The following is a 26,809-nucleotide window of genomic DNA, read 5'->3' on the forward strand; positions in this document are numbered from 1 at the left end:
AGCCATATGATGTCGCAAGCGGTTCTTCGCTGCGAGCGGGCGCCGTGACATCCAGGCTTTTCGCAGTCGATGCGAAGATAGCCCTCTACGGCCTGAAGCCTCTGCACAGCGATGCTCGCGTTATTGACACCCATTCAGCTGGGAGTGCACGAGAAATACATACATAGGACCACTCTCCTTGGATGCAGTGCACGCATTTTGGTGAGCGCGCGAGAGGCAGGCGTGTTTGAACCTTGAACTGGGACGATATTGCTCTAGCACTGTGCTATCCACATAAGTCACCGCTCGCGCGATGCAACAAGGATACGACCATCGGACGCTAACTTCTCTCAGTCCCTAGCTCCTCAGTCGATCCTGACGCGAGCGATCGAGTGATCCGGATGGTATGATCGCGACACATCGACTCCGATGAGACGACGACTTCCGTTTTACCGTTGGCAGATTCGGAACATCCCCTGGGAACAAAACTCGTATGGCGGGGTCCGCTACGAGCTGCTATGATGCGCGTTGAGTTGGCGCCTGGTGTAGGAAGCTCCGTCCTGACCGGGGTTTTAGTGCGCGGACTGAACGCGGACTGGATAACTTACGAGTCTGGACATGACAGACGCGTTGAGTGTTGTCGCTCGTGTAACAGAAGAACATGGTTTGCGCACTTTGAACTGCCCCGGTCTCGCGCCGGGAATGGCCGTTACCTCCGACTGAATTTACGATGCGGAGGGTAAGGCAGAAAAGCCAAAGGGAGGAAATGATCGATCTGTGGTGGTTGAATCGGTTATGTTGAGCGCGTTGTGATCCATGGCTGGATGTAAACAAGTTGTTCGTGGCATCAGGATGCATCCGTCGGATTGCCCGACATGGCGGCCGCGGACCCGTGTGGTGACAGTGTCAGAAACACTGCACGGCGAATTGGCGGCAGTTCCTTGCGGCGCAGAAGAGCGAATAGGACAAGATAGGACAGCGAAGAGAACCCACCGAGGGGCTTCGGTCACGAACGACAGCTCGCGCAACATCGTGCCAAAATGGCAAGTACCAAGTAGTAGGTCGAGAAGTAGGTGCTGTAGCACATGTCGCATAGGAGATGCAGCGATAAGTGGGAGATTGCGGACCGCGCACCGATTATTGTGTGTGTCAAAGTGCGAGAGGAGAACATGAGCAGCGCACGAGCTCAGACGAGCTCGTACGACTCTCGCCTCTGAAACGAAGGAGCCATCAATTAGGAGGCTGGAGAGCGGCGAGACGATCGCACTGGCCAATGGGGGCGCAGAACGGCTGTGGCGAGATGCAGCGTGCGAAATTTGGGGTAGCCATTTTCGAATATTGAGCAGCGCAAAGTGAGGCGACTGTCCCAGCGATAAATACTCTCAGCTCAGCCCGCTCAGCCCGCCCTCCCCTTTCCTCATCCTCCCTCCAGTTTCTGTCACGACTTGCTAGCCCGCCATGTCTTCAAAAGGTACCACATGACCCCGCTTCATCCGTTCTGCCTCTGCTAACGAGCGTACACCACCTCCAGCCATCCGCGAGTACGACGCGAAGCTCTTGCTGGCCTACTGGCTCGAGCGCGCACCCGCCGTAGACCCCTCTTGGCAGCTGGGCACCAAGTTCGCCTTCCCCGCCCCCAAGGTCGCCCAGGTCTCGTGGGACCCCGAGACGAACGCCATTACGCCCGACACGCAGCTCCCGAGCTGGGTGTTCACCACAAAACTCGTAGCAAAGCCCGACCAGCTCATCAAGCGACGAGGCAAGGCGGGCCTCCTTGCGCTCAACAAGTCCTGGGACGAGGCCAAGGAGTGGATTCAGGCCCGCGCAGGAAAGCCGCAGAAGGTGAGTACGGATTTCCGTTCTCCACCATGCCGTCCCGCTTCCGACTCGGAGCGTTCATTTCCGCCTCTATTCCGTCACGCGCGGGCAATTCCCCGCACTGGGATCCCTGCATTTCATTCCCCATGCTGGGGTACGCGCAGCCTGGTCGGCTAACAGTGCGTTGGGGACATATTGCCTCGCGCTTTGAGCGAGGCGCGTACCGATATTGTTACCACGTGACCCCGCCGCGCTTTCTCCGTTCCTTCGGGCCATCACAGCTACGTCCACATCGTTGGGCCCCGCACGAAAGCGCGTATAGAAGCGGAGGTCGTTGGATGTAGTGATCCGGATATTCCGCTGCTCAACCTGGGCTGCCATGTCGCGGCTGCCTGGCTCAGCCTGGCCGTCGAGATCCGCTGCGTCCGGCGTGATCCTATATCAGACTCGCTGGACTCCGACTATTGGTATGTGTGTTGAAAGGGTGCGGAGCCCAACGATATGGACCTAGCTGTAAGCGAGGTCAATATTTGGTTGTGCAAGTTCAATCGACGGCTCGGCAGCATGCGCATGGAGCGATCACATCGCCTCGTAGTCCGAGGCCTCTTATCCTACACCGCAGTGTAGCGACACCTACGACGTCCAATTACGACGTTGTAGCGAGGCCTGTGATGCTCCGCTGCAGCTTCATAGCGAAACCCGCCCTCGCATCGCGCGCGAGAGCAGCGATACTCAGGTTGTCAAACCAGCCACGTGCTCTCGCCTGGCGAGCTGCGACGGGCTTCAGAGCAGTAAATAAAGGTGCTACCCTACGCTCTCTCCCTCTCATTCATCCTCGGGCGCTGCGCGGTTTCGTGTACCAATATTGCTACCCCGTGACCCTGCCGCGCTTTCTCCGTTCCTCCGGGCCATTAAACGCGTCGTACAAGTGAGATGAATTGTAGCTGATTGCCGCTACACTCAGGTCGAGTCCATCACGGGCACGCTCAACAACTTCATCGTCGAACCATTCCTCCCCCACCCCTCCAACACCGAGTACTACGTCTGCATCAATTCTGACCGCGATGGCGACAACATCCTCTTCACGCACGAAGGCGGTGTCGACATCGGCGACGTCGACGCGAAGGCCCTGACCCTTCACATCCGCGTGAACGCACCCGTGCCCGACCGCAAGACGATCGCGGACACCCTCCTGAAGCACGTCCCCGCGGCGAAGAAGGAGACCCTCGTCGACTTCCTCGTCCGCCTCTACTCCGTCTACGTCGACCTCCACTTTGCGTACCTCGAGATCAACCCGCTCATCTGCCTGGACGCCGTCGATGGCGGCCAGCCGACCATCTACTACCTTGACATGGCCGCGAAGCTCGACCAGACCGCCGAGTCCATCTGCGGGCCCAAGTGGGCGATTGCGCGCGACTTGTCCGTGTACGAGCCCGGCACGCAGGCGACGACCTCGAAGGGCAAGACTGTTTCTGCTGACCGCGGCCCGCCGATGGTGAGAAAGCATGAGCTCTACTATCGTGCCATACTCACATGCCTTCCAGGTCTGGCCCGCTCCCTTCGGTCGTGACCTCACCAAGGAGGAGGCGTACATTCAGAAGCTGGACGCGTCCACCGGTGCCTCACTTAAGCTCACCGTCCTCAACGCTGAGGGTCGCATCTGGACGATGGTCGCCGGTGGTGGTGCCTCCGTCGTCTACTCCGACGCTATCGCTGCACACGGCTTCGCGCACGAGCTCGCGAACTACGGTGAGTACTCGGGGGCGCCGTCCGAGGGCCAGACATACGAGTACGCGAAGACGATCATCGACCTCATGACCCGTGGCGCGGTCAACCCTGACGGCAAGATCCTCATCATCGGCGGCGGTATCGCGAACTTCACGAACGTCGCTGCGACGTTCAAGGGCATCATTCGTGCGCTGAAGGAGTACAAGTCGCCGCTCATCGCGCACGGCGTCAAGATCTACGTCCGCCGTGGTGGCCCGAACTACCAGGAGGGTCTGAAGGCCATGCGCCTCCTCGGAGAGTCCCTTGGTGTTCCCATCAAGGTGTATGGCCCCGACACACACATCACCGAGATCGTGCCCCTCGCACTCGGTATCGCCGGCAAGCCCAAGAACCCTGTCCACTCAATCGCTGCTACGCCCGTAGGCCCGCCCTCCCCCACCATCAAGGCCAGCGCAGAGCCCATCGCCGCCATCGGGTCGATTGGTCCCGACGGCGAGCGCTCGCAGCCGAACGACCAGATCGTGCGCTTCGACAACGTCGAGGCGAAGGGCGCGCGGCCCACCTTCCGGCCGTTCGACGACCGCACACGCGCGTTCGTGTACGGCCTCCAGCCGCGCGCGATCCAGGGGATGCTCGACTTTGACTACTCATGTGGGCGCGAGGCACCGTCGGTCGCGGCGATGATCTACCCGTTCGGCGGGCACCACATCCAGAAGTTCTACTGGGGCACGCGGGAGACGCTGCTGCCCGTGTACACGAGCGTCGAGGAGGCGGTGGGCAAGCACCCCGACGCGGACGTGGTCGTGAACTTTGCGAGCTCAAGGAGTGTGTATTCGAGCACGCTGGAGATCTTCCAGTTCCCCCAGATCAAGGCAATCGCGCTGATTGCGGAGGGTGTGCCTGAGCGCCATGCCCGCGAGATTTTGAGCACGGCGAAAGCGAAGGGTGTCCTCATCATTGGGCCTGCGACGGTTGGTGGTATCAAGCCGGGTTGCTTCCGTATTGGTAACTCCGGAGGGTACGTGAATGTGTTATGTGGTGTAAGGTCTCTGACTGATGAGTGCTTTCTGCAGTATGATGGACAACATCATCGCGTCGAAGCTCTACCGCGCCGGTTCCGTTGGCTACGTATCCAAGTCGGGCGGTATGTCGAACGAGCTGAACAACATCCTTTCGCTCGTCACGAACGGCACGTACGAGGGTATCGCCATCGGTGGTGACCGCTACCCGGGCTCGACGTTCATCGACCACCTGCTCCGCTACGAGCAGGATCCCGACTGCAAGATGCTCGTCCTGCTCGGCGAGGTCGGCGGCGTGGAGGAGTACCGCGTGATCGAGGCTGTGAAGAAGGGTGTGATTCGCAAGCCGATCGTCGCGTGGGCGATCGGGACGTGCGCGAAGATGTTCACGACGGAGGTGCAGTTCGGGCACGCGGGCTCGATGGCGAACTCGGACATGGAGACGGCGGACGCGAAGAACCGCGCGATGCGCGCGGCGGGCTTCATCGTGCCCGAGACGTTCGAGGACCTCCCCGCGGTGCTGAAGGAGACGTATGAGCGCCTCGTGGCGGGCGGCGCGATCGTGCCCAGGCAGGAGCGCGAGCCGCCGGTCATCCCGATGGACTACAAGTGGGCGCAGGAGCTGGGCTTGATCAGGAAGCCGGCGGCGTTCATCTCGACGATCTCGGACGAGCGCGGGCAGGAGCTGCTCTACGCGGGTATGCGTATCTCGGACGTGTTCAAGGAGGATATTGGACTCGGCGGTGTCGTCTCGCTGCTTTGGTTCAAGCGCCGTCTCCCGCCATGGGCGACGAAGTTCATCGAGATGGTGCTTATGCTCACTGCTGACCACGGTCCGGCCGTGTCCGGGTGAGTGATTGTGTTTCATTGTGCTGCGTTATAGTCGCTCATGATGTCTCGTAGTGCGATGAACACTATTGTCGCGACGCGTGCGGGCAAGGACCTCATCTCCTCGCTTGCATCTGGTCTCCTCACTATCGGTAGCCGCTTCGGTGGTGCCCTCGATGAGGCCGCGTCGATGTTCTCGGGTGCACGGGACACTGGTCTCACGCCGCGTGAGTTCGTTGACCAGTGCCGCAAGCAGAACAAGCTCAGTAAGTGATTCGTGTCGTTGTGGGTGAGGGATGGCGCTGACTGGGACGACAGTCAGCGGTATTGGCCACAAGATCAAGAGTGTAAACAACCCTGATCTGCGTGTCGAGCTCGTGAAGGAGTACGTAACGAAGCACTTCCCGAGCCATAGCTTGCTCGACTACGCGCTCGCCGTCGAGAAGGTCACAACGTCCAAGAAGGACACGGTACGTGCGCTCCCCTACTCTCATCCCCGTCCGCACTGACTCTTGCTTGTTGTCCAGCTCATCCTGAACGTCGACGGTTGCATTGCAGTATGCTTCGTGGACCTCCTTCGGGACAGCGGCGCGTTCACGCCTGAGGAGGCAGACGAGTACATCAAGATCGGCACGCTGAACGGGCTGTTCGTCCTCGGGCGCAGCATCGGGTTCATCGGCCACCACCTCGACCAGAAGCGCCTCCGCGCGCCGCTGTACCGTCACCCCGCCGACGACATCTTCATCAACATGGCTGACCTGTCGCAGCCGCGCGTGCTCGGCAAGATGGCGTGAGGTGTTGGTGGGGAGAGGCGATCTCGTGTCGTGTAGGTGCGGGTGCTTTTTGGGTACGGGCGGACTGGAGTGGGGTCGCGGTGTTGTACATCTAACGCGCTTTCGTAGTTATAGCTGCATGTGTAAAGATTAATGATGCATCATAGACGTTTTATCCTCTCCTTTGTGTGCCCCTCTAACTCCGTGGTGCGATTCAAGTGGAGGTATGATCCCTGTTGAGGCGCGTGAAGACGCTCCATAGTGTCGGAGTGAAGCGTGTCTTGTGCTTCTGGGTCGAGACAGAGGTAAGTTAGTCGTGATTTGTCTTTTCTAGTTATCTGAGTTAGGCTAATTTGACAGAAATTCGACAGGACACTGCTCCTCGGAGGCATAGCCTGAGCGAGGTCTTTTACGAAGTGCGTTCAATGCCGTCAAGCTGATATGGGCACCCCGTCCAACGTCGTGTGGTCTGTACCGTCTCAGATACGGCGCCACGAGCTCGAGATAGCAGAATACCCCTGCTGACGGATTGTGCTTCTCCCAGGATACCTTTTAAGCAGGCAAGCCGCGGCCAGAAGGTACACATGTCCGCTGGACATCTACGTTGGCTCCACTGAGTCGGATTGCAGTCAGTCCGTCCGAGGCCAAGGACGCAAGATTCTGCTGACAGACTCGTGACACAGCCAAGAAACGGAAGTCGGGGAGAGACACGTAGCGCTGTCAGTGTGTTTACGGTGGATTGACTTCTATAGCATGCCGAGAATTGCTTGCTTCGCTGGGCTCTCGACGTCGAACGTCAGGACGTAGCGCGCAGACGAACATAACACAGAACTGGACGAGAAACTTGGGTCATACGCCCGTAGATCGTGTGCATCGTTGTCAAAGATCAGACTGATATGAAGATGCAATATCGATTACCACCATGTTGAAAGGGAGAGGGCCATTGACACGACAAGTGATGATAGTACGGCAGTGTAGATTGAGCGGAACCTTGGCTGCATGGAAAAGAAAGCCACCGCGCCACACAGGCTCTACCGCGATCTTCGGGAAGGAGGCTGACGATGTCGAGGGCGGAATCTTTGGACGTGTGCGGTGTTGCTCGGCCAAGAGATGGATAGGTGGCGGGGAGAGACACTGGCGGGGATTGGGCGGGCGTAACATCGCTGGCCAATGGGAGGGCTCGGTTGGGCGGCTCGCCGCAATTGCGCGATGGAGGATGGAACGGTACAAGAATAGTGGCCCCGCCACCGCCATGCCCCCCGCGATCCCCGCCTATCCCGCTCGTTTCTCATACCCTATCCCCTCTCGCTCTCCCCCAGCGAAGGCCCGTGGTCATGTCTGCACACAGCTCGGAGGCTGACTCGAAGAAGCGCGACGACGTCCCGCCTGGCCCCCACTACGCCGAGAACAAGGTGGAGGAGCTTCCGCGCCCCGCCTCAGATAATATGATGCGCCAGACAGCACGCCTCTGGGTATCGCCCTCTGTCCTCTTCACAAGAGAGCACTTCTTTGGCGATGTTAGCCCCGTCAAGGCCACCATCCCGCTGGCCGCGTTCTGCTTTATGACCGGCTTCATGTGCGTGCTCTCATCTCATCTTTTCCTGACCGTTCTAACGCTCTGCCGTTCAGTGACTCGGTCGCGTTCACCGCCGTCTTCGTGTGGGCAGGATTCCAGACAGGGAACACGGTCCAGGTGCGTCGTCCCCGTCTCTCGCTCTCGCCCTCAACTCACGCCGGAACACCGCACCGCAGCTCGCCCTCGCCCTCGCCCGACTCTTCTCAAAACCGACGGACCACTCCTTCCACATCGCCGACCGGCAGGCGCTCTGCTCCCTCATCACCTTCAACGCCGGCGCGTTCATCGGTCGCCTCGGCGACCGCATGGGCCCCCAGTCCCGCGCATGGCTCATGCTCGGCACCTTCATCCAGGCCCTCTTCACCATGGCCGCCGCCGTGGCCGCCTGGCAGAGCGGCCAGATCAGTGTCGCGACGGACCGTTTTAACCCCGCCTGGACCAACGCGCTCTCGTTCGTCGCCCTCGGCTTCCTGAGCGCGAGCATCGGCCTGCAGGGCATCATGGGCAAGCGCGTCAACACGCAGTTCACCACCACCGGTGAGCACCTCCTGCTGGACGCGGCCCCAGCGACCGCCGGCTAACCTGTTTCTGTCAGTCGTGCTCACGACGGTGTGGTGCGAGCTCATGGCGGACCCGAAGCTCTTCAAGTTCAACCGGATCATCTCCCGCGACCACAAGGTCATCGCCATCTTCGCGCTCTTCTTCGGCGGCTTCGTCGGCCGCGCCCTCATCGACCAGATCGGCGCGGCGGGCACCCTCGGCGTCGGCTGCGGCATCCGCACGATCATCGCCGTGTGGTGGCTGTTCGTACCCGGGAAGGAGGGCGCGCAGGGGAACAAGAAGCCCGCGACGGCATGAGTCGATCGGACGGGAACTAGCAGGGAGCGGACGTCGGTGGGTGTCGGCGTCGGACGGGTGCGGTGGGAGGGGTATTTTGGGACGTTCGGAGTGGGGAGGCGGCGCGGCGGTGGGGCGTCGTCTCGAACGTAGGCGGACGACGCAGGGCGGGGCGACGTGGCGGTTCGTGTTCAGAACGTCGGTCGGTTGGATGACCGTCCATCACTGTCCTTTTTGACTCCCTGTACTCCTGTCCTCACTCGGTGGTTGCCTGACGCGGCGTCTCTCGCGTCACTCGGATCCTTCTTTCGAGGTGGAGGTCGGGGAAGGAACGGTCGCATTGCATTGGCATTAGCTTGGGTATATACTACGTACAACATAGAGATTCTCTTCGACTCGCACATACACAACATAGAGGAAGCATCCAATCCAATTCTGGGAGATCGACGCATACATCCACGACACAAGCAGAAGTGCAAGGTAGAGAGAGAGGTGTACCACCTCTGGTAAGGAAAAGCACGCCAACGCCGACGACGTCGACGGGGGGCGTGCGCTCCAGCTGAGGCGGATGCGTTCGTTCTGGGACAAGCGGTAGACTCCTGCGAGAAGGGCCCGAGGGCGTTCGGTCGCAGGGGGACAATAGTGCGAGTCCGGAATGAGTGAGGAGCGAAGACGCGCGCTGGGCGATTTTTATGCGCTGAGGATGCACGTGATACAAGCGTTAAGACCTTACATCTGTAAAGTCGCAGAATTCAAATGCCGACGATCAAGCGGTCTCGTCTGAGAAACCGGTCGGAAAGGAGTCTCATTGGACAGTGCATTCCGGGAGGGTTAGACTGGGGATAGCTGACAGCGCGTTTTCGGACAACGTATTTTCGAACATATCACAGTATTGTACAATTAGAGATAGATTTGAAACGAGAGGCCGTCTTCACGATTCGGACACACCCAATGTTTCAGCGTTGTCGGGCACCCCAGGCTGAGTCTGTGGGCCATCTACCCACATCCTGGAAAAATGGCTAAACAAATATGGATTTATTGAATAATAGCAAAATACTCACTTTCCGACATGAACAATGTTCGCGTTCAGGCGCCTGAAGCGAGCACCAGCTTCAGTGTCCGAAGTCTTCAGGGTATGAATGTAGGCAGCAATTTTTCGAGTGTTGCACTCATAGGAATCACTGCTGAATTTCTTCGATGTGTGCATACCTGTCTTCGAGAATTCCTCTGCACAGCAGATGACAGTGCAGGCTGCGAGCACCATCGCCTGTGTTGGAATCCCATCCCAGAAGAGTGATGAGTCCGTGTGGCCCAAGCATTCTTTCCACTGGAACAGGGTGGCATTGAGAATTGCAGGGATGAGTCCCTGACTCTCAAATGCTCTGACAACAATAGTGGACTGTACAGAACAAGATTAATTGTCAGTCCTAGTACAAATCAAGAGAAAGTTCATCTGACAAGAATTATACATACATTGGCAGGGTCGATGATATGCAGCAGTGGCGTTGACTCCACATTTGCTTCGACAACATGATCGGTCCAAGCCCTCCTGCTTGAGCAGGCGTCGGCGCAGTCGATCATGAGCTCACTGAGATCCTCCTCAATGAGGCTGCTCGTCTCAGTGGGGAGTAGGTTAGCGTGATGAGTGAACGGGAACAGGTGCTCTGTGGCGGACTTGAAGGTACTGCGGAAGGTCGACACCATGTCGTGAGCCTACAACGAATTGTTTGTTATTTGAAAGGACATTTTAGGCAGGATGAAAATACGTACTTTGCGACGTAGCTCTGTGTCCTGCATTGGATCATACTTGACGTGGGTGTCTCGTAGGTCCTCAGGTATCTTTTCGGTGTGGCGGTCAACCTGGGCCACCTTCCACATTGCAGTGCCAACAAGGTCATCCATTAGACCTTTGTCAGGGAACACGGCCTTACCACCGATGATGAGTACTTCCATCATCGTCTTCAGCGTCAGGATGTACGCAGCACGGAGTTTCCTCTTGAGGGATTCCGGGAGAGGACTCAGCTTCATCGCATGCATGGGCTCACTGCTCGGTTGGGCAGTGAGGGTCTCAAGCTTGGCGGCCTGCTGCGACGGGCCAGCGCGAGGCATACCTGTGGCTGATGCTTTGATTTAAGTTGGGCGAGTTCAAAAAAGACACAGATTTCGGATTATTCAGCTTACCTCATGGCATTCGTGCAGGTTTGTGGGTCCCCCCTCAGTGGTCATCCAGTACAGACCTCGTATGCACAGTAGTTGACATGACCGTGTTGAGCCCGCGTCGTACTTGCGACGGGAGAGATTCGAATCTTAGACCGTGAGGCAGCATGTATGGGTGGTACATAGCAGGTGCCGGCGTCGATCTGCGCCGATCTGCACCAGTGCTATGGCTACTGTGCCAAGAGCCCTGCTCACCCGCCGCAAACTTGTGAGGGTGCGCAGTGACCCCTTGCGGACCAGCCCCAAAATGAGCTTGCGCGCCAGCCCCAAAATGAGCTTGTGCGCCGGCCCCGAAAGGCTCGCCGTGCACACCGGCTGCAAAGCCGATCTTCACCTGCGCGTCGGGGCCCAAAATGCCACGCATGACGGCGTCCAATTTGCCCTGCACATCGGCCCCGAAAGGCGCACCTTGCGCACCAGCTGCAAATTCAGGCTGCCCAGGCCCCTGCGCACCACCCCCAAAAAGGCCTTGCATGCCAGCCCCATACTTGCCTTGCGCATTGGCCCCCCAAAAATCCACCTGGTGTGCCACCCCCAAGATCGTCTGGTGCACCGCCTCTGAAATTGCCCCCAAGATCACCCCCGAAATTGCCTTGTGCACTGCCTCCAAAATCACCCCTGAAATCACCTTGTGCGCCACCTCCAAAATCACCTTGCACGCAGGCGCCGGTTTCAGGCTGCGCCTGTGCATGTTGAGGCTCGTACGGCGCAAAGGGTGGTGCGAAGTTCGTGACCGTGTCGTTCATGTTCGCGAAGTCGTCTTGGCTGCGAGTGTACATGTTCTGCGTGGCACCACTCTAATCTTTGCTAGTACTAGTAGGTTGAGGTTAGGTACTAATCTAAACATACCTGCATTACAAGATGGTTGAGACTGTAGTCATACTGTGTTGTCGCCGGAGGCTGGTCTCCTTCCCTCGCAAGTTGCGGTGCTTGCAAGTTTCCAGCTGGATTCAGCCCTGCTATGCGATGTGCATGTACGTTCTGCGAAAATGTCAGTATTACGATCCCTGAGGTACAAAGGTATCATTCTTATGATGGACCACCATGAAATGCCTTGGTGATTCCTCCGGAATGGCAGTTTGTTTCCACAGTGCACATGACATGCAGCCACCCCGATAAGCAGAGATAAGTAACTGTTAGTATGGGTTGCTTATCTGAGTCTGAAATTTCAGACTCCCAGACGACACGACTTGCACCAACAGATACAAACAAATGCAGTGGCTAAGCACTCAGTTATGGATATGAGGCCCATGAAATGCCTTAGCAGTTCCCCCAATAAGGAAACTGGTAAACATATCATGTGACTGGCAGCTTGGTGGGCCATTGCTCCAAGCGCTCACACACTGTAGGGCCTATATAGCCTCAGCCAGTAACAAATCATAGTATACATAGTATGCTCATCTGATAGCCCTTCATTCAGAGAGTATACAGAAATTCTATTGAGTGTATACAGTGGCTGGCTAACCCAGGAAATGCAAAGCAAAAAAATGCACATGTGCCTCTGCAGATTCAATCTGCTTGTTTATGACTCAAATATGGTCTATATGTACACTGCAATGTATATGTGTAGTTCAGACACTGTGGACTACTCAGTAGCTTCAATAATACAGGTAACAAGGACTATAATGGGTAATCTGAGCATCTTTTGCCATATTATGGCCCTTGCATACAATTTAATGGTAACCATTGCAGCTCAAGGCAATCATACACTTGTCTTTGATGTGTCTGTATATTTCATAGATTTTCTGCATTTTTCTGAGCCCTACATGCCCCTGTTTGTGTATGATTCCTCTTTGGGAAGGTCACATACTCCATATGGTAATTATGCATCCACTGCTGGCTTTGTCTTGCTCACAGACACAATCTAGGGATACATAGCTGAATGTGTACTTACACTACAATCTTATAGGGTTGTCCAGTACATAAGCAGTTCCAAGAGTGAAGTAGCAGGCTTATATAAGCTCACTGGGGCCACAGCAACCATCTTACCAGGTTATTGAGAATGCTATCTTATCTGATGTCAAACCCATGCAATATACAGCTTCATTCACATTGCCTGGATCATTTTAAATATTGGCTGAATTTTCCGCTTTTTTCTGAGCGTATACAAGCTCTCTTAAGCACAATAACAGTCCGCACTTACATCGCTTACTAAGCGCCCATTAAGCGCCCAGATGCGGTTCGGAGGTGCAACCGTGCGGAAATTTGGCACGGTTGCACCTCCGAACGGCACGAGAGGGATGCCGAGCTGCTCTGATTGGTGCAACAAGCCCTTTCTGCCCTAATCAGGCAGGCTGCCGAGGTTTTGAGCTGAGTTTGAATCTCAGCCACAGGCTCCTTAGTGGCACTGTACCTGCTGTACTGTGGCCCCACTAAAATGCGGAAAATTCCCAAAATAATCTCTGTGATAGATATGATGGCATAGAGTCTATAGCTGCTGTGACTTGCCCATTACCTTCAGTGGTTATGGCACAATTCACACAATAAAAAAACACACAAATGCCTCTGTGCACATGGTTGCATCCCTTTTCACCCTCAAAGTGATTCTTTTGAAGCCTGTAGACTGCCCATAGATTCTGCATGTCTTTATGACATCTGAAGCCTGCCATAAAGGGTATCTGACCTTCCCCAAATGGTAATTTCCATACAGCTGCTCAGTCTGGGCTCAGAAAATGCAGATAAAACCAGGGAAAATTCTGTGCAACTGGACTCACTTGTAGTACCTGCTGTATGTAAGAAATTGATCCAGTATAGCACCCCAGAGGCTATGACCAGTATGGCTTGCCCATGTATAAAATTCAAAATGCAGAAAAACACCCCTACCTCTGTAGACATGATAGCATTTGACTGGGATACACTGACTGAGCTCCAACCAACTGTTGTAGATATCATAAGCTCATCTCATAGCACTTCATTCATAGTGTCTATCATAGTTTCTTGAGAGATAATGGTTAAATGAGTAGCAAAATGCTAATATAAAAACAGAAGTGACTCTGTGAATATGAATGTGTTCTGTTGCATCTGAGACACATGACTGATGTCCTCTATGGCCAAGTGTATAGTTTCCAACACATTGATGTCTCTGAAACATGCACAGCAGTGCTACAAATGGAGAAATATTATCATAGCAAGCATGTGTTGATGTCCCAGCACTGAATAACTATACAGGACAATCCTCTCTACTTGTGAATATGCTCATAGATGCTCCACAGATCTCCTGGAATATTATCCGATTTTACTGCAGTAACAGGGTGCGCTTACATCGCTTACTAAGCGCCCATGTAAGCGCCCATTGCCAAAGCGGAGTCGTCGACAGGCCGGAATTCCGGCCTGTCGACGACTCCGGTCACTCAAAAGGGATTGTGGAGCACTCCCATTGGCTGGAATGCTGACAAATGTTGCCTTTTAAGGTAATCTTTTAATCTCAGCTCTTCATGCCGAGTTTTTTGATGGCTTGAAGCCACACTACCTTACTAGAGCCCCATTAAATGTGGAAGAATCCCAAAATATTGCTTCTCCATGCAATGCCCCTTGGGTACTGATAGCAGTGTCCAGATTAGGTATCTTTGAGAGTACTGACTATCATAAGTGATGATACTGAGGCATATAAGCAGATCTTGGTGTGTGTATGATGCTTGGACTAGACAGTTCCACATGTATGAGAGGCTCTGTGAAGTGGGGGATATCAAACATACAAAACTGCCATATATGGTCAGTCCCCTGCCCATTTGGGAAGTTGGCCGTGCATGGCCTCTGCAGGACTGGATAAATAGCAGGAAAATCAGAGAAAAATCAGATAGTACCATGAATTCATATTGAGTTGACTGTTGAGGCTCCAATATTGCAGAAAACATATGATAGTGCAGAATGACCCATGCATAGCCTGATACAAGCCACTCTGTCAGTGAGTCTTGGTCCATCTTGTAAGAACCAGTATCACCTGGGATTCTCAGGGACTGGCAATTCCAGACAGGATCCTAGGCTATTCTGTTTGGTTCAGCTATTAAATAGTACCTGAAAAGGCAGGCTGCCAAGCTGTTGGGCTGAGTTTGAATGCAAGCCACAAGTTCATTAGTGACACTGTATTTGCTGTGCTATGGTCTCCCAAAAAATCAAAAACAATTGGGAAAATTCCCAGTCATGTATATGATGTCAGAGAGGCTTTACATAGTATGCTTCCCCATAGATTCATACAAATATAGCACCAGTCACAAAGCACATGGCTCTGTGAACACTGGTTCTTTCACATTGTTTGTTTTTCCTGTGATGCTTACCAACTGCCTATGAATTGTGTGACTATATGACATCTCAAACCTGTTATATGTGATAGTTTACATTCCAAAAATGGAAAGTCTGGGTTACCTGCTGTGTCTGGGCTCAGAAAATGCGGATAAAACAAGAGAATATTTTGAATGATTCCACTCAGGCTCACCTTGTACTGTTTGCTGTAAGTAGTGATTGGCTTCTGTCTAAACCCTTGGGCAGGCTATGGCGTATTCAGAAAATGGTGGACACCTGTGGCACAAAGGCCACAGTTCATACTGAGCATGTCCATAATACTCACACATCAATAGCATAGCCATCAGAATTGTGGGTCCACGTAGCTTTTTCACACTGTACTGATCCTAAAAAGTGATACAAAGACATTGTACAAGTTGTGTTGTGCAGTGACTACTGTTGTGAGAAAGTCTATAGGCTAGCAATGTCATAAAGTGGGGCCACCACACTACCACACATAGTATATCAAAGTCTGATGGTCTCTGCAATGCTAGATAATTGGTAGGACATAAGATAAAATCAGACAATCCCATGACTTCACATTGTGCTGACTGGTGTAGGCCAATGCAAGGCAGTACATCTCAGATGTGCTAATGCAGATGCACATAGCCTGATGTCAGCAGCTCTATTGTAGCAGTCCAGTATAAGCATGTCTTTGACTAATCTTGTCAATATGAAGCAGTGCCATTTATATAGTATGATGGTGCTATGCTTGGTTGTCAGTCCCTCAGATTGTTTTTGCCTGGAACATATCTAACCTCTGTATGCACTACCATCATCCTGTTCTCATCCCTTGGCATGTGGAGATAGAAAAGGCAGCTTTCTTCCTGATTGTGCTCAGAAGAAGCCATGGTTGCTCTGGAAATAATGTAGACTTGCATTGCTTACTAAGCAACAGTGATGAGGCCATACTACAATGGACTTCTGAGCCAATATAAGGCTGTCATTTTATAGCTCTCTAGTCAGTAATATGACTTCAGGAGTACTCTCATTTGCTGCAACTGTTTCCTTTTACATGTGATTATAAAATGTCAGCTACCCATGCTCAATCATTTCATGTTATATGGGAAGTGTAGAAATAACGCTTTAGACCAGGGTGTGAATATGTTTGATATATGAACAGCATTGGAAATATGAATATGTGGCAGTGTGCCTACTAGCGCCCAATTTGGCAGTTGTTCCTGGATGGTATGTGCCAGAGGAATGTCAATATCAACATATGGTGTCTAATCCAAATATAGTACCATTGTATGTGCACACACAGTCCCTCAGAAAATGACACTGGTAATCAATTACCTTGGGAGTGTGTCTGAAGATATAGAAATCCCTAGACTTATGACCAGAGAGCATGACCATTGATAATAGGCATTACTAGAATACCCAGGAGAGGCTACAATGACCCCATGTGCAAGTCTAAGTATGCAGGCTGTTGTTAGGGACAAGGCATTTTCACAAGGAATTCCACATATGTGATCTTTGAATAGGATAAGCAGCAGTTGTGATAATTCCTGCACTTTGTTATCTTTATTTGATTTCCTTTTAATGGACTTCACTGTAGTATTCACAGTGCCTTCTCACCACATTCAGGTGATCTTTTGTTTCTCACATTGTTATGCTTTGTAGCACTTGATTGTGTATGTACTGACTGGACTATTACCAGGCTCCTAGTACTTTCCTCAGGCCCCTTGTGACCAGATGATCTGAAAGCTGTTACTGGGTGACTATTAGCTCAGAATATTGATGATAATATTCCAGGTGGCAGGCAATCTATGAGTGGCTCATCAAGCTGTACACTATTTCTGAGTTTTCATAGGGCTACACTAGTGTTTCAGGTTAACATCCATGTGGTCCCTCATGTTTCACAGAGCACATGCTTGATGATCAGTGGCAATCATTAACACACATACCCTTGCCTTGCTTTTTTACTACTTTTTGAGCCTTATTGTGCATCTTGAATGGCCTGGGAAAGTGGTGTACTGAGTCTTCTACTATTTGGATTCTATGAAGTATTTTATGTAGCTCAGAGGGAATGCACTTGGGAAATGCTCAAAAGGAGCATCCCTAAGAGCAAGTCCAAACATTTATCTCATCTACCACTTGCTACTGTACTCCTCTGTACCTTATTGTCAATAGTCCCTGACATCAGTGATCAATCCTTCCCACAACTCTATCAGTCTTGATGGCACTCACCATGGTGGTACATTGATTCACATCATACATTAGCCCATTGGCTGAGCTCCAATCCAGTAACATACCTTAGTATGGCTTTGTACTACTGGTCAGTGCCTGGTAACTGTTCACTTCAGTGTACAAATGGTGAGAGCAAACTGGACAGTCTTTGGTTGTATTCCTTGTATAACATGACAATTCTTGAAGGGCCTTTTTCAGAATTCCTTACTGGTATACTTCTCTGTCTACTGTTGATTGGTTTGTACTTGGGGAAGTACTGTTAACAATCTATTGAAAGACATCCTTCTGTATCAGAAGTTCTCTCTGATCAAGGGCTAATACTTGTACAACAGCAAGTCCCAGCTGAGTAGTTGTTACTGTAGTCAACCTCCCAGATTCCCCTTCCTTGAGTTCTAGTTGATCTAGAGGCATACTTCTTTGCAACATTTCCAAGCTCTTTTCTCTTTGTTGATATCAACACAAACTAGTAATACTATTCATAAGTAGTCTGGTAATATTGATTAATAACTTGGCAATTCACCAAGTAAGAAACAGATTCATGATGTCTGTGTTCTCAACAGAGAGTCTCATATGAACATGCAATAAGTTACTCAATTGGGATGTTACTCATGATTGCAAACTATGATCCTCATATTAGAACAACCTAATAAATAAGCAGGCTACTCTGAATGTTTGTGCCATGAGATGGCAACTGGATGGTGCAAAATGTGGAAGATATGTCAGTTATGCAGACAATATACTAGCAGTCTTGCTGAGCTTAACTTCTGATGTGGTCAAAATGTTTTACTCACAAACTGACATGTATCCAACAAAAGGGATCGTACTGCCAGCTATGGCCCTCTCCCCAGCAAGTCATCATCATATGTGAGATCTTCGTATAGGAATGTGGGGCATTGGTCCGCCGTAACGACTGCAGTCCTGTTCTGAAGTTTCTTGCGTATCCTAACAATAGTCGTATGTTATCTGACTGCTATCCGCCGATATCCTAGCTGACTCACTTGGCGTCATCCCAATCCAGATGTGTGGGGCAGAGAAGCCTACCTGTATCAACATGGGCAAATCCGTACCCAACTCTGGAATCTCGAAGGAGCGGTGGTATCAAGGCCCCACCGTCAGGGTGGACCCAATCAAGAATGGCTTTTTTCACAGACTGTGCATCCGTTGAGCGGGCACCATCCCTGCCTGCATCAATCTTTGGACAATCAGTCCAAACTGGATGATTCCACACCTGCTCCATTACAACTTACTAAGGCTGCTATGTCAGAAGTATGCTCGCCATCTCTGAGGCGCTCTTCCAGGTTGGGGTCTAGCTCTCTGAGAGTGTCGAATAGTCTGTGCTGTTTTTCGTTGCTATGTACGCGGTCCATTGCAAGAATTGTAAGTTCTGGGCATGAGATGCCAGAAAGGCACAATGCTCACCTCTCTGATAGACCAGCATCCTCAAGACATTGAAGACCGAAGTCTAAAATCACTTTGATGTTGCAGAAGGCATGCTCAGTCCGTCCAAAATGGTGTCCAAGATGCACCAACAGATCCCCCTTGTGCCTATTGGAACAGTGTTCATGGACATCAGCATGTCTCATGTGAGCCAAAGGGAAGCTTACTCTTTGTTGGATCTGGAGAGCAAATCCTGCCTACGGTGTTTGTAGCTGGTGTTATGGGAAGGCATCTGGGGTTGTTGCAGGCCTGGTCAATGCAGCAGATGAAGGTGAACCCGTCAGACTACTAATTCTGCAATGGCTTTGGCTTAAGGTGGGTTTAGGGCCCCAAGTTCAGTGGTGGTGTGCTCAAGGACGGTACCACCAATGTCTCAGCTTTTTTGGCCATGGGCCCCCCTGGGGGGCATCTATGCCTGTGAAAAGTCTCAAGACCATAGGCCTTGACTAAAATCAGCAATCCCATTGCTTATAGGTGTATAAGGGCCTGTCAGACAAATGGAGGCTTTGCTGATGCCATACAACTCCAGTGAGAGTGAAGAGGTGTCGTGTGCTTCAGCATCCATCCAGGCACAGCTCACGGGGGCCCATGCTGCCTCAGAGCATGTTCCATAAGGACTTCCAGGTGAGTTGCTCAACTTCTTGGGCACCCAGTCTCTTGATTCAGCTAGAACGCAGGAAGATGTGGGCATCCTTTCACGAGAAGCCTTCTGTATGAGTACCACGAATACCTTTGGTGGGCAGACATTCTGGAAAGAACTGATCTAGACTGCAAGCCTTTGACTGAACATAACATATGTTGGAGGTCATTTCCTACTGTGCAGCAGTCACCAGTGTAGAGGCTAACTAAATTTACTTTGGAGATTTGAAAAACATCAGTAGGGCACCTTGATGCTCCTCACCACACTGAGACATCTGGGATGAACATTGAATGCTGGCACACGTCACGGCGGGGCTATTGATGTACACATACAGCTTACCTGCTGAGGTACTGGACTTCACTCACACCTGCCAGGATGCCTCAAGTCATTGTATCAATCACCTTGGTGGGAACCCAGGCCATGGTGACAGTGGCCACCAATGCAGTCCCTGGGGTTGCTGTCTCTAGAACGGCTACCGTAGCCATCCCACCTCCTGCTCCCCTTCCTGCTCCCCTTAATCTCTTGGGGCCTGTCAACACCCTGCTGCCAGCCCACTCAGGGGCACAGCTGAATGCAGTGATCAATCTTATGCTCAGTGGCAACACCTTGGCAGAGGACAAACTCCTTGCAATCAACAGTGTTCTGCTGGATGAGGTGGGCAGTGTGGGTCACAGCATGCTGGAAAGTAGGCACTACATCAAGACTTTGTTGGCATGGTGGTTTGCCCATTGCCGCCCTGCCATCGACAAGGAGCTCACTGGGTTCTCCATACTGGAAGTCCAGGCCTTGATAGGGCAATATATAATGATATATTAAAATGAAGGTGTTGAATTTTGGGCTGAAAGTTGGTATATGGGTAGCTCTATACTAGTACAGTACTGACACAAAAAATGGGACAAAATGGCAGACTGGGTTTTGAGCTATAAGCATACCAATTTTGTTGTTTGGCACAGTTCCCTTGTGCAGTACCTGCATAAGTGAACACGGGGGGGAGATTGTTCATAGAAACATGCTCCATTTCACTGTAGGATGCATGGTGTAAAAGGGCTTGGCCATAGGATGAGCAGTTGTTGCTGTAGGGTGGCCAAAACACAAGGGGGAACATGTTCCGCCATACCACAAGGACTAACATTTAGCTCTTGGCAACATCTTGACAAGATATATATATCTTCAATGTCTTGAGGTTTTGGGTGGTTTTCCCTGATGCACCAGCTGCTCCCATACTTGCTGGGGAGAGGGCCATGGCTGGCAGTATGATCCCATTGGTTTAGACACATTGAGGTGTGAAGAATTCATTATTGCCCATTTTCACTGTCTAGTTGCTGCCTGACAGCCCAAATACTCTATGCATCCTGGTTATCTACATTGTTGATGTCAGTGCTCCATCATGAGCAATATTACAATTGAGCAAGTAAGCCACTGTGTGTTGTGTGTCATTGCTATATTCATAGGAAACTGTCTGTGAAGAGCACAAACTTACACTGAGACTTGCACATGGAATCATTATTGCCTTTGCTCAGTATTCCAGTAATGCCTACTCAATGGTCATGGTATCCAGTCATAAGTCCCATGAACACAAAGGTTTTCAACCTTTGTGAGATAACTTTTGGTTTCATCTGCTGGCTGACACTTACTTCTTTTGTATGCATGCATGGTTCACCACCATATTGCTCTTGTTCAACCACCCTCTCAAAATATACAGAAGCACCCAATAGGAGAATGTGAGTGCTTGGGATTATCATAGACATCACTACACCATGTACATGGACTAAAACATGTGAAAAGAGGGTCAAATGGCTCATTGTGGCTGATTTTGGCTGCAGTGCAGCACCCACTGATTTGTACAGTGTCTGAATCACATATGTATGTCATTACAGACATATGAAACACATCTGAGGCACAAATAGGCACTTTGACATCTGCAGAGGCACATGTGGATTTTTTTATTTCGCAGTTTCTGGACCAGCCAGCCACTCTAGCTACTCAATAATGATAGTGTATACTCTCTAAATGAAGGGCTATCAGATCAGTATACTAAGTCCACTCACTATTGTTACTAACTAAGGCTATGGGGCAGCCTATAAGTGTGAGTGCTAGCAGTGAGCTGCCTGGCTGCCAGTCACATGATATGCTCACCAGTTGCCATATTGGGTGCCACTGGAAGTGTTTCTTTGGCCCTCACCCCAGGACAAAGCACTGAGCCACAGCATTTGTTTGGTGGTGTTGGTGCAAGTCGCGTCATCTGGGAGTCTGAAAATTTTGAACTCCGCTAACTGACCATAACAAATGTTAACTATACATGGTAAGCTGGGGGCAAATGACTGTACCTGTGGGAAAAACCTGCCGCATTGGGTGCCACTGGAAGCGTTTCAGGCCTGTCCATCATAAGAACGATACCTTCGTACCTCAGGGATCATAATGACATGTGCAAGTCTTAGTTTACAGTCTGTGCTCTTTCAAACAGACAGTTCCTAATGAATATAGCAACCTATACAAGAGGCACAACACATGGTGGGTTACTTCATCGGAAAGCTGCTCATGGTTGAGCATTATAATCTAACAACCACATAGATAATCAGGCTATGTGGGATATTTGGGCGAAAGAATGAATTTCTACACAAACCAACATGTATCTATGCCAATGGGATTGTACTGCCAGCCATGACCCCCTCCCCAGCAATTGAATATGCTAGCATCAATGTCTATGATACTTTCCAGGCCACAAAGTGTCAGAATTTGAGTGAGGTATTCAGTCCAGGAGACCAAACCTCTGCTTACTAAAAATGGACATCATCACACAGGATGATCTTTCATGCATCAAGATGTTGGTGTATTGGTTTCATACCATTTACAGGCAATGAAAACATGTATAGAAACACAGCCCAATTTATTTTATGGCTGCAGAAGGGGTGGCAGCTGAACAAGGGGTGTCCAACACTCTAGTGCCCGATATTGACCCCCCCCTAGACAACCCCCCTGCAGGTTTCTGGGGTCCCAATATTACAGGGAATTGCACTGTTCTGAGCACTGTCCTTTGAAGTCCACTTGTCCGGGCACTCTGCACCATGCAAAGTTGTGTAGTCACATCTCAGCATATATAGGATACCCCCAAACAGATATCTTAGGTACAGGGTGCATGTGTGCAAAGATATATGGATCATGACTGTATTTGGTAGTGCATGTGCATATGTAATAAACACATATGTCATCGCATTTTGTAAGACACGTCGGTGTGGCTGTTGAACGACAACACGACAACATGACTGGTGCACACACTTCCACATATACTGTGCCTCTCTGTCTGCGAGATATGTACCATGCTGCAAGACTATCCCTCTGATGACTTGTACCCACCACCAACTCCCATTCACTACCGCGACTGTCTCCGAAAACTTGCGTGCAATTATGATCCCTGAGGTACGAAGGTATCGTTCTTATGATGGACAGGCCTGAAACGCTTCCAGTGGCACCCAATGCGGCAGGTTTTTCCCACAGGTACAGTCATTTGCCCCCAGCTTACCATGTATAGTTAACATTTGTTATGGTCAGTTAGCGGAGTTCAAAATTTTCAGACTCCCAGATGACGCGACTTGCACCAACACCACCAAACAAATGCTGTGGCTCAGTGCTTTGTCCTGGGGTGAGGGCCAAAGAAACACTTCCAGTGGCACCCAATATGGCAACTGGTGAGCATATCATGTGACTGGCAGCCAGGCAGCTCACTGCTAGCACTCACACTTATAGGCTGCCCCATAGCCTTAGTTAGTAACAATAGTGAGTGGACTTAGTATACTGATCTGATAGCCCTTCATTTAGAGAGTATACACTATCATTATTGAGTAGCTAGAGTGGCTGGCTGGTCCAGAAACTGCGAAATAAAAAAATCCACATGTGCCTCTGCAGATGTCAAAGTGCCTATTTGTGCCTCAGATGTGTTTCATATGTCTGTAATGACATACATATGTGATTCAGACACTGTACAAATCAGTGGGTGCTGCACTGCAGCCAAAATCAGCCACAATGAGCCATTTGACCCTCTTTTCACATGTTTTAGTCCATGTACATGGTGTAGTGATGTCTATGATAATCCCAAGCACTCACATTCTCCTATTGGGTGCTTCTGTATATTTTGAGAGGGTGGTTGAACAAGAGCAATATGGTGGTGAACCATGCATGCATACAAAAGAAGTAAGTGTCAGCCAGCAGATGAAACCAAAAGTTATCTCACAAAGGTTGAAAACCTTTGTGTTCATGGGACTTATGACTGGATACCATGACCATTGAGTAGGCATTACTGGAATACTGAGCAAAGGCAATAATGATTCCATGTGCAAGTCTCAGTGTAAGTTTGTGCTCTTCACAGACAGTTTCCTATGAATATAGCAATGACACACAACACACAGTGGCTTACTTGCTCAATTGTAATATTGCTCATGATGGAGCACTGACATCAACAATGTAGATAACCAGGATGCATAGAGTATTTGGGCTGTCAGGCAGCAACTAGACAGTGAAAATGGGCAATAATGAATTCTTCACACCTCAATGTGTCTAAACCAATGGGATCATACTGCCAGCCATGGCCCTCTCCCCAGCAAGTATGGGAGCAGCTGGTGCATCAGGGAAAACCACCCAAAACCTCAAGACATTGAAGATATATATATCTTGTCAAGATGTTGCCAAGAGCTAAATGTTAGTCCTTGTGGTATGGCGGAACATGTTCCCCCTTGTGTTTTGGCCACCCTACAGCAACAACTGCTCATCCTATGGCCAAGCCCTTTTACACCATGCATCCTACAGTGAAATGGAGCATGTTTCTATGAACAATCTCCCCCCCGTGTTCACTTATGCAGGTACTGCACAAGGGAACTGTGCCAAACAACAAAATTGGTATGCTTATAGCTCAAAACCCAGTCTGCCATTTTGTCCCATTTTTTGTGTCAGTACTGTACTAGTATAGAGCTACCCATATACCAACTTTCAGCCCAAAATTCAACACCTTCATTTTAATATATCATTATATATTGCCCTATCAAGGCCTGGACTTCCAGTATGGAGAACCCAGTGAGCTCCTTGTCGATGGCAGGGCGGCAATGGGCAAACCACCATGCCAACAAAGTCTTGATGTAGTGCCTACTTTCCAGCATGCTGTGACCCACACTGCCCACCTCATCCAGCAGAACACTGTTGATTGCAAGGAGTTTGTCCTCTGCCAAGGTGTTGCCACTGAGCATAAGATTGATCACTGCATTCAGCTGTGCCCCTGAGTGGGCTGGCAGCAGGGTGTTGACAGGCCCCAAGAGATTAAGGGGAGCAGGAAGGGGAGCAGGAGGTGGGATGGCTACGGTAGCCGTTCTAGAGACAGCAACCCCAGGGACTGCATTGGTGGCCACTGTCACCATGGCCTGGGTTCCCACCAAGGTGATTGATACAATGACTTGAGGCATCCTGGCAGGTGTGAGTGAAGTCCAGTACCTCAGCAGGTAAGCTGTATGTGTACATCAATAGCCCCGCCGTGACGTGTGCCAGCATTCAATGTTCATCCCAGATGTCTCAGTGTGGTGAGGAGCATCAAGGTGCCCTACTGATGTTTTTCAAATCTCCAAAGTAAATTTAGTTAGCCTCTACACTGGTGACTGCTGCACAGTAGGAAATGACCTCCAACATATGTTATGTTCAGTCAAAGGCTTGCAGTCTAGATCAGTTCTTTCCAGAATGTCTGCCCACCAAAGGTATTCGTGGTACTCATACAGAAGGCTTCTCGTGAAAGGATGCCCACATCTTCCTGCGTTCTAGCTGAATCAAGAGACTGGGTGCCCAAGAAGTTGAGCAACTCACCTGGAAGTCCTTATGGAACATGCTCTGAGGCAGCATGGGCCCCCGTGAGCTGTGCCTGGATGGATGCTGAAGCACACGACACCTCTTCACTCTCACTGGAGTTGTATGGCATCAGCAAAGCCTCCATTTGTCTGACAGGCCCTTATACACCTATAAGCAATGGGATTGCTGATTTTAGTCAAGGCCTATGGTCTTGAGACTTTTCACAGGCATAGATGCCCCCAGGGGGGCCCATGGCCAAAAAAGCTGAGACATTGGTGGTACCGTCCTTGAGCACACCACCACTGAACTTGGGGCCCTAAACCCACCTTAAGCCAAAGCCATTGCAGAATTAGTAGTCTGACGGGTTCACCTTCATCTGCTGCATTGACCAGGCCTGCAACAACCCCAGATGCCTTCCCATAACACCAGCTACAAACACCGTAGGCAGGATTTGCTCTCCAGATCCAACAAAGAGTAAGCTTCCCTTTGGCTCACATGAGACATGCTGATGTCCATGAACACTGTTCCAATAGGCACAAGGGGGATCTGTTGGTGCATCTTGGACACCATTTTGGATGGACCAAGCATGCCTTCTGCAACATCAACTTGCTGGGGAGAGGGCCATGACTGGCAGTACGATCCCTTCGGTACTATAGCACGTGCTTGTTTACAATTTAGGCAACCTTGACATAGAGACCTATTGTCATATGTCTGTTCCCTGCACTGCACAGTTGCAAGCCACCACTTGCAGTCAGGATACCTTCATCAGTGCAATTCTGTCCTGTCTCTTTGCCATCATTGAACCAGATATGACCATTTGTTGATATTATCCTTGCTGTGAAGTGGAATCCACCAAAGTAAATCACCCCACACAGTCGGTAAGAGGTGTTACCTAAGGCAGTGTTAATGTCCACCTTTTTCTCTAGCCTAGTGCAATCTGCCCTGTATACATTAAATGCAATAAAGTTGGGTGCTGTTGTAAGAACTTCTTCATGGATCATAGTTGCATTACAAAAGCGGCATCTGTTGAGCTCGGAATTTATTCCACATTTCTGCGAATTATTCTGAGCTCCATTGCCCTGTCCAAGTCGTGGAACGTGTCCTGGTGTGTTTTTCTTTATTCTACATGGACGCCATCACTATACCGTGCATACTTAATTTTTTCCGATGTCATTCCCTTCAGTCTACCATTTTCCATAATGTTTGCATCTTCAGGGATTTGAACCCCTGCACTCATCCGATTTTTCACTGCTTCGTTGATTTCGACTTTGTGGCTGTTTCTACTGTACAGTTATGGTCGCCTTACGTAACGCACACCATAGACAGTCCGCCTCGTCGAGCTCTAAGTCCCTAAGACTTTACAGAGCTCGACTTAGGCCTTTGGAATCGCTCTGAGGCGCACTGCAGCCAACATATGGATCTGTTTCTTACTTGATAAATTGCCAAGTTGCTTACCAATATGATCTGAATACTAATGAGAAGTGTTACTGGTTTGTATCAAAAGTAGCTTGGGAATGGATAGCATTCTCAATAAGCTGGTAGGATGATTGCTGTAGCCCCAGTGAGCTTATATAAGCCTGCTACTTCACTCTTGGAACTGGTCAGGTACTGGACAACCCTAGAAGATGGTAGTGTAAGTACACATTCAGGTATATATTCCTAGACTATG

General features: G+C 50.7%; 7 protein-coding genes across 7 annotated transcripts; 3 read left to right on the forward strand and 4 right to left on the reverse strand.

Moving 5' to 3' along the window:
• Positions 1 to 237: 237 nt before the first annotated feature.
• On the reverse strand, positions 238 to 1,218 carry B0H18DRAFT_150258 (uncharacterized protein). Its single transcript, XM_048036872.1, has 6 exons — positions 1,114 to 1,218; positions 973 to 1,055; positions 654 to 754; positions 588 to 591; positions 311 to 539; positions 238 to 260 (listed from the first exon to the last, which is right to left on the reverse strand). Exons 2-5 carry the CDS (start codon positions 1,008 to 1,010, stop codon positions 320 to 322), a joined length of 363 nt encoding a protein of 120 aa, XP_047886316.1. The 5' UTR covers positions 1,011 to 1,055; positions 1,114 to 1,218; the 3' UTR covers positions 238 to 260; positions 311 to 319.
• A 9-nt stretch (positions 1,219 to 1,227) lies between these two features.
• B0H18DRAFT_1216171 (citrate synthase-like protein) lies at positions 1,228 to 6,325 on the forward strand. The gene is made up of 8 exons (XM_048036663.1): positions 1,228 to 1,450; positions 1,511 to 1,821; positions 2,762 to 3,292; positions 3,342 to 4,543; positions 4,599 to 5,393; positions 5,448 to 5,638; positions 5,691 to 5,842; positions 5,900 to 6,325. Exons 1-8 carry the CDS (start codon positions 1,438 to 1,440, stop codon positions 6,164 to 6,166), a joined length of 3,462 nt encoding a protein of 1,153 aa, XP_047886317.1. The 5' UTR covers positions 1,228 to 1,437; the 3' UTR covers positions 6,167 to 6,325.
• A 699-nt stretch (positions 6,326 to 7,024) lies between these two features.
• B0H18DRAFT_150316 (uncharacterized protein) lies at positions 7,025 to 8,744 on the forward strand. Its single transcript, XM_048036873.1, has 4 exons — positions 7,025 to 7,721; positions 7,775 to 7,838; positions 7,898 to 8,258; positions 8,317 to 8,744. Exons 1-4 carry the CDS (start codon positions 7,480 to 7,482, stop codon positions 8,577 to 8,579), a joined length of 930 nt encoding a protein of 309 aa, XP_047886318.1. The 5' UTR covers positions 7,025 to 7,479; the 3' UTR covers positions 8,580 to 8,744.
• Positions 8,745 to 9,615: 871 nt separating this feature from the next.
• On the reverse strand, positions 9,616 to 11,878 carry B0H18DRAFT_960039 (uncharacterized protein; the record flags this gene model as incomplete). The annotated part of the gene is made up of 7 exons (XM_048042900.1): positions 9,616 to 9,957; positions 10,032 to 10,271; positions 10,329 to 10,669; positions 10,971 to 11,393; positions 11,428 to 11,557; positions 11,625 to 11,756; positions 11,816 to 11,878. The coding sequence occupies 7 exons, from the start codon at positions 11,876 to 11,878 to the stop codon at positions 9,616 to 9,618; spliced, it is 1,671 nt and encodes a 556-aa protein (XP_047886319.1).
• Positions 11,879 to 18,073: 6,195 nt separating this feature from the next.
• On the reverse strand, positions 18,074 to 18,912 carry B0H18DRAFT_960040 (uncharacterized protein; the record flags this gene model as incomplete). The annotated part of the gene is made up of 5 exons (XM_048042901.1): positions 18,074 to 18,185; positions 18,242 to 18,435; positions 18,491 to 18,593; positions 18,663 to 18,788; positions 18,848 to 18,912. 5 exons carry the CDS (start codon positions 18,910 to 18,912, stop codon positions 18,074 to 18,076), a joined length of 600 nt encoding a protein of 199 aa, XP_047886320.1.
• Positions 18,913 to 19,268: 356 nt separating this feature from the next.
• B0H18DRAFT_960041 (uncharacterized protein) lies at positions 19,269 to 20,136 on the forward strand (the record flags this gene model as incomplete). Its single annotated transcript, XM_048042902.1, has 3 exons — positions 19,269 to 19,304; positions 19,334 to 19,415; positions 19,655 to 20,136. 3 exons carry the CDS (start codon positions 19,269 to 19,271, stop codon positions 20,134 to 20,136), a joined length of 600 nt encoding a protein of 199 aa, XP_047886321.1.
• Positions 20,137 to 25,820: 5,684 nt separating this feature from the next.
• B0H18DRAFT_820468 (uncharacterized protein) lies at positions 25,821 to 26,021 on the reverse strand (the record flags this gene model as incomplete). The annotated part of the gene is made up of 1 exon (XM_048039294.1): positions 25,821 to 26,021. A coding segment is annotated over one exon (201 nt), but the record flags the coding sequence as incomplete, so codon positions are not given.
• Between the last annotated feature and the right edge of the window lie 788 nt (positions 26,022 to 26,809).

The sequence above is a fragment of the Fomitopsis serialis genome (assembly GCF_022376445.1).
Source record: "Fomitopsis serialis strain Sig1Antser10 chromosome Unknown B0H18scaffold_171, whole genome shotgun sequence".
In the NCBI taxonomy this organism is placed as follows: domain Eukaryota; kingdom Fungi; phylum Basidiomycota; class Agaricomycetes; order Polyporales; family Fomitopsidaceae; genus Fomitopsis; species Fomitopsis serialis.

Coding starts and splice junctions, on each gene's coding strand:
- B0H18DRAFT_150258 (XM_048036872.1), bottom strand. CDS start 1,010: ATGTTGCGCGAGCTGTCGTTCGTGACCGAAGCCCCTCG. Junction 755..972: donor TTCGTGACCGAAGCCCCTCG/GTGGGTTCTCTT, acceptor CAACCACCACAG/ATCGATCATTTCCTCCCTTT.
- B0H18DRAFT_1216171 (XM_048036663.1), top strand. Junction 1,822..2,761: donor GCGCAGGAAAGCCGCAGAAG/GTGAGTACGGAT, acceptor CGCTACACTCAG/GTCGAGTCCATCACGGGCAC. Junction 5,394..5,447: donor CACGGTCCGGCCGTGTCCGG/GTGAGTGATTGT, acceptor GATGTCTCGTAG/TGCGATGAACACTATTGTCG.
- B0H18DRAFT_150316 (XM_048036873.1), top strand. CDS start 7,480: ATGTCTGCACACAGCTCGGAGGCTGACTCGAAGAAGCGCGACGACGTC. Junction 7,722..7,774: donor TGCTTTATGACCGGCTTCAT/GTGCGTGCTCTC, acceptor TCTGCCGTTCAG/TGACTCGGTCGCGTTCACCG. Junction 8,259..8,316: donor CACGCAGTTCACCACCACCG/GTGAGCACCTCC, acceptor TGTTTCTGTCAG/TCGTGCTCACGACGGTGTGG.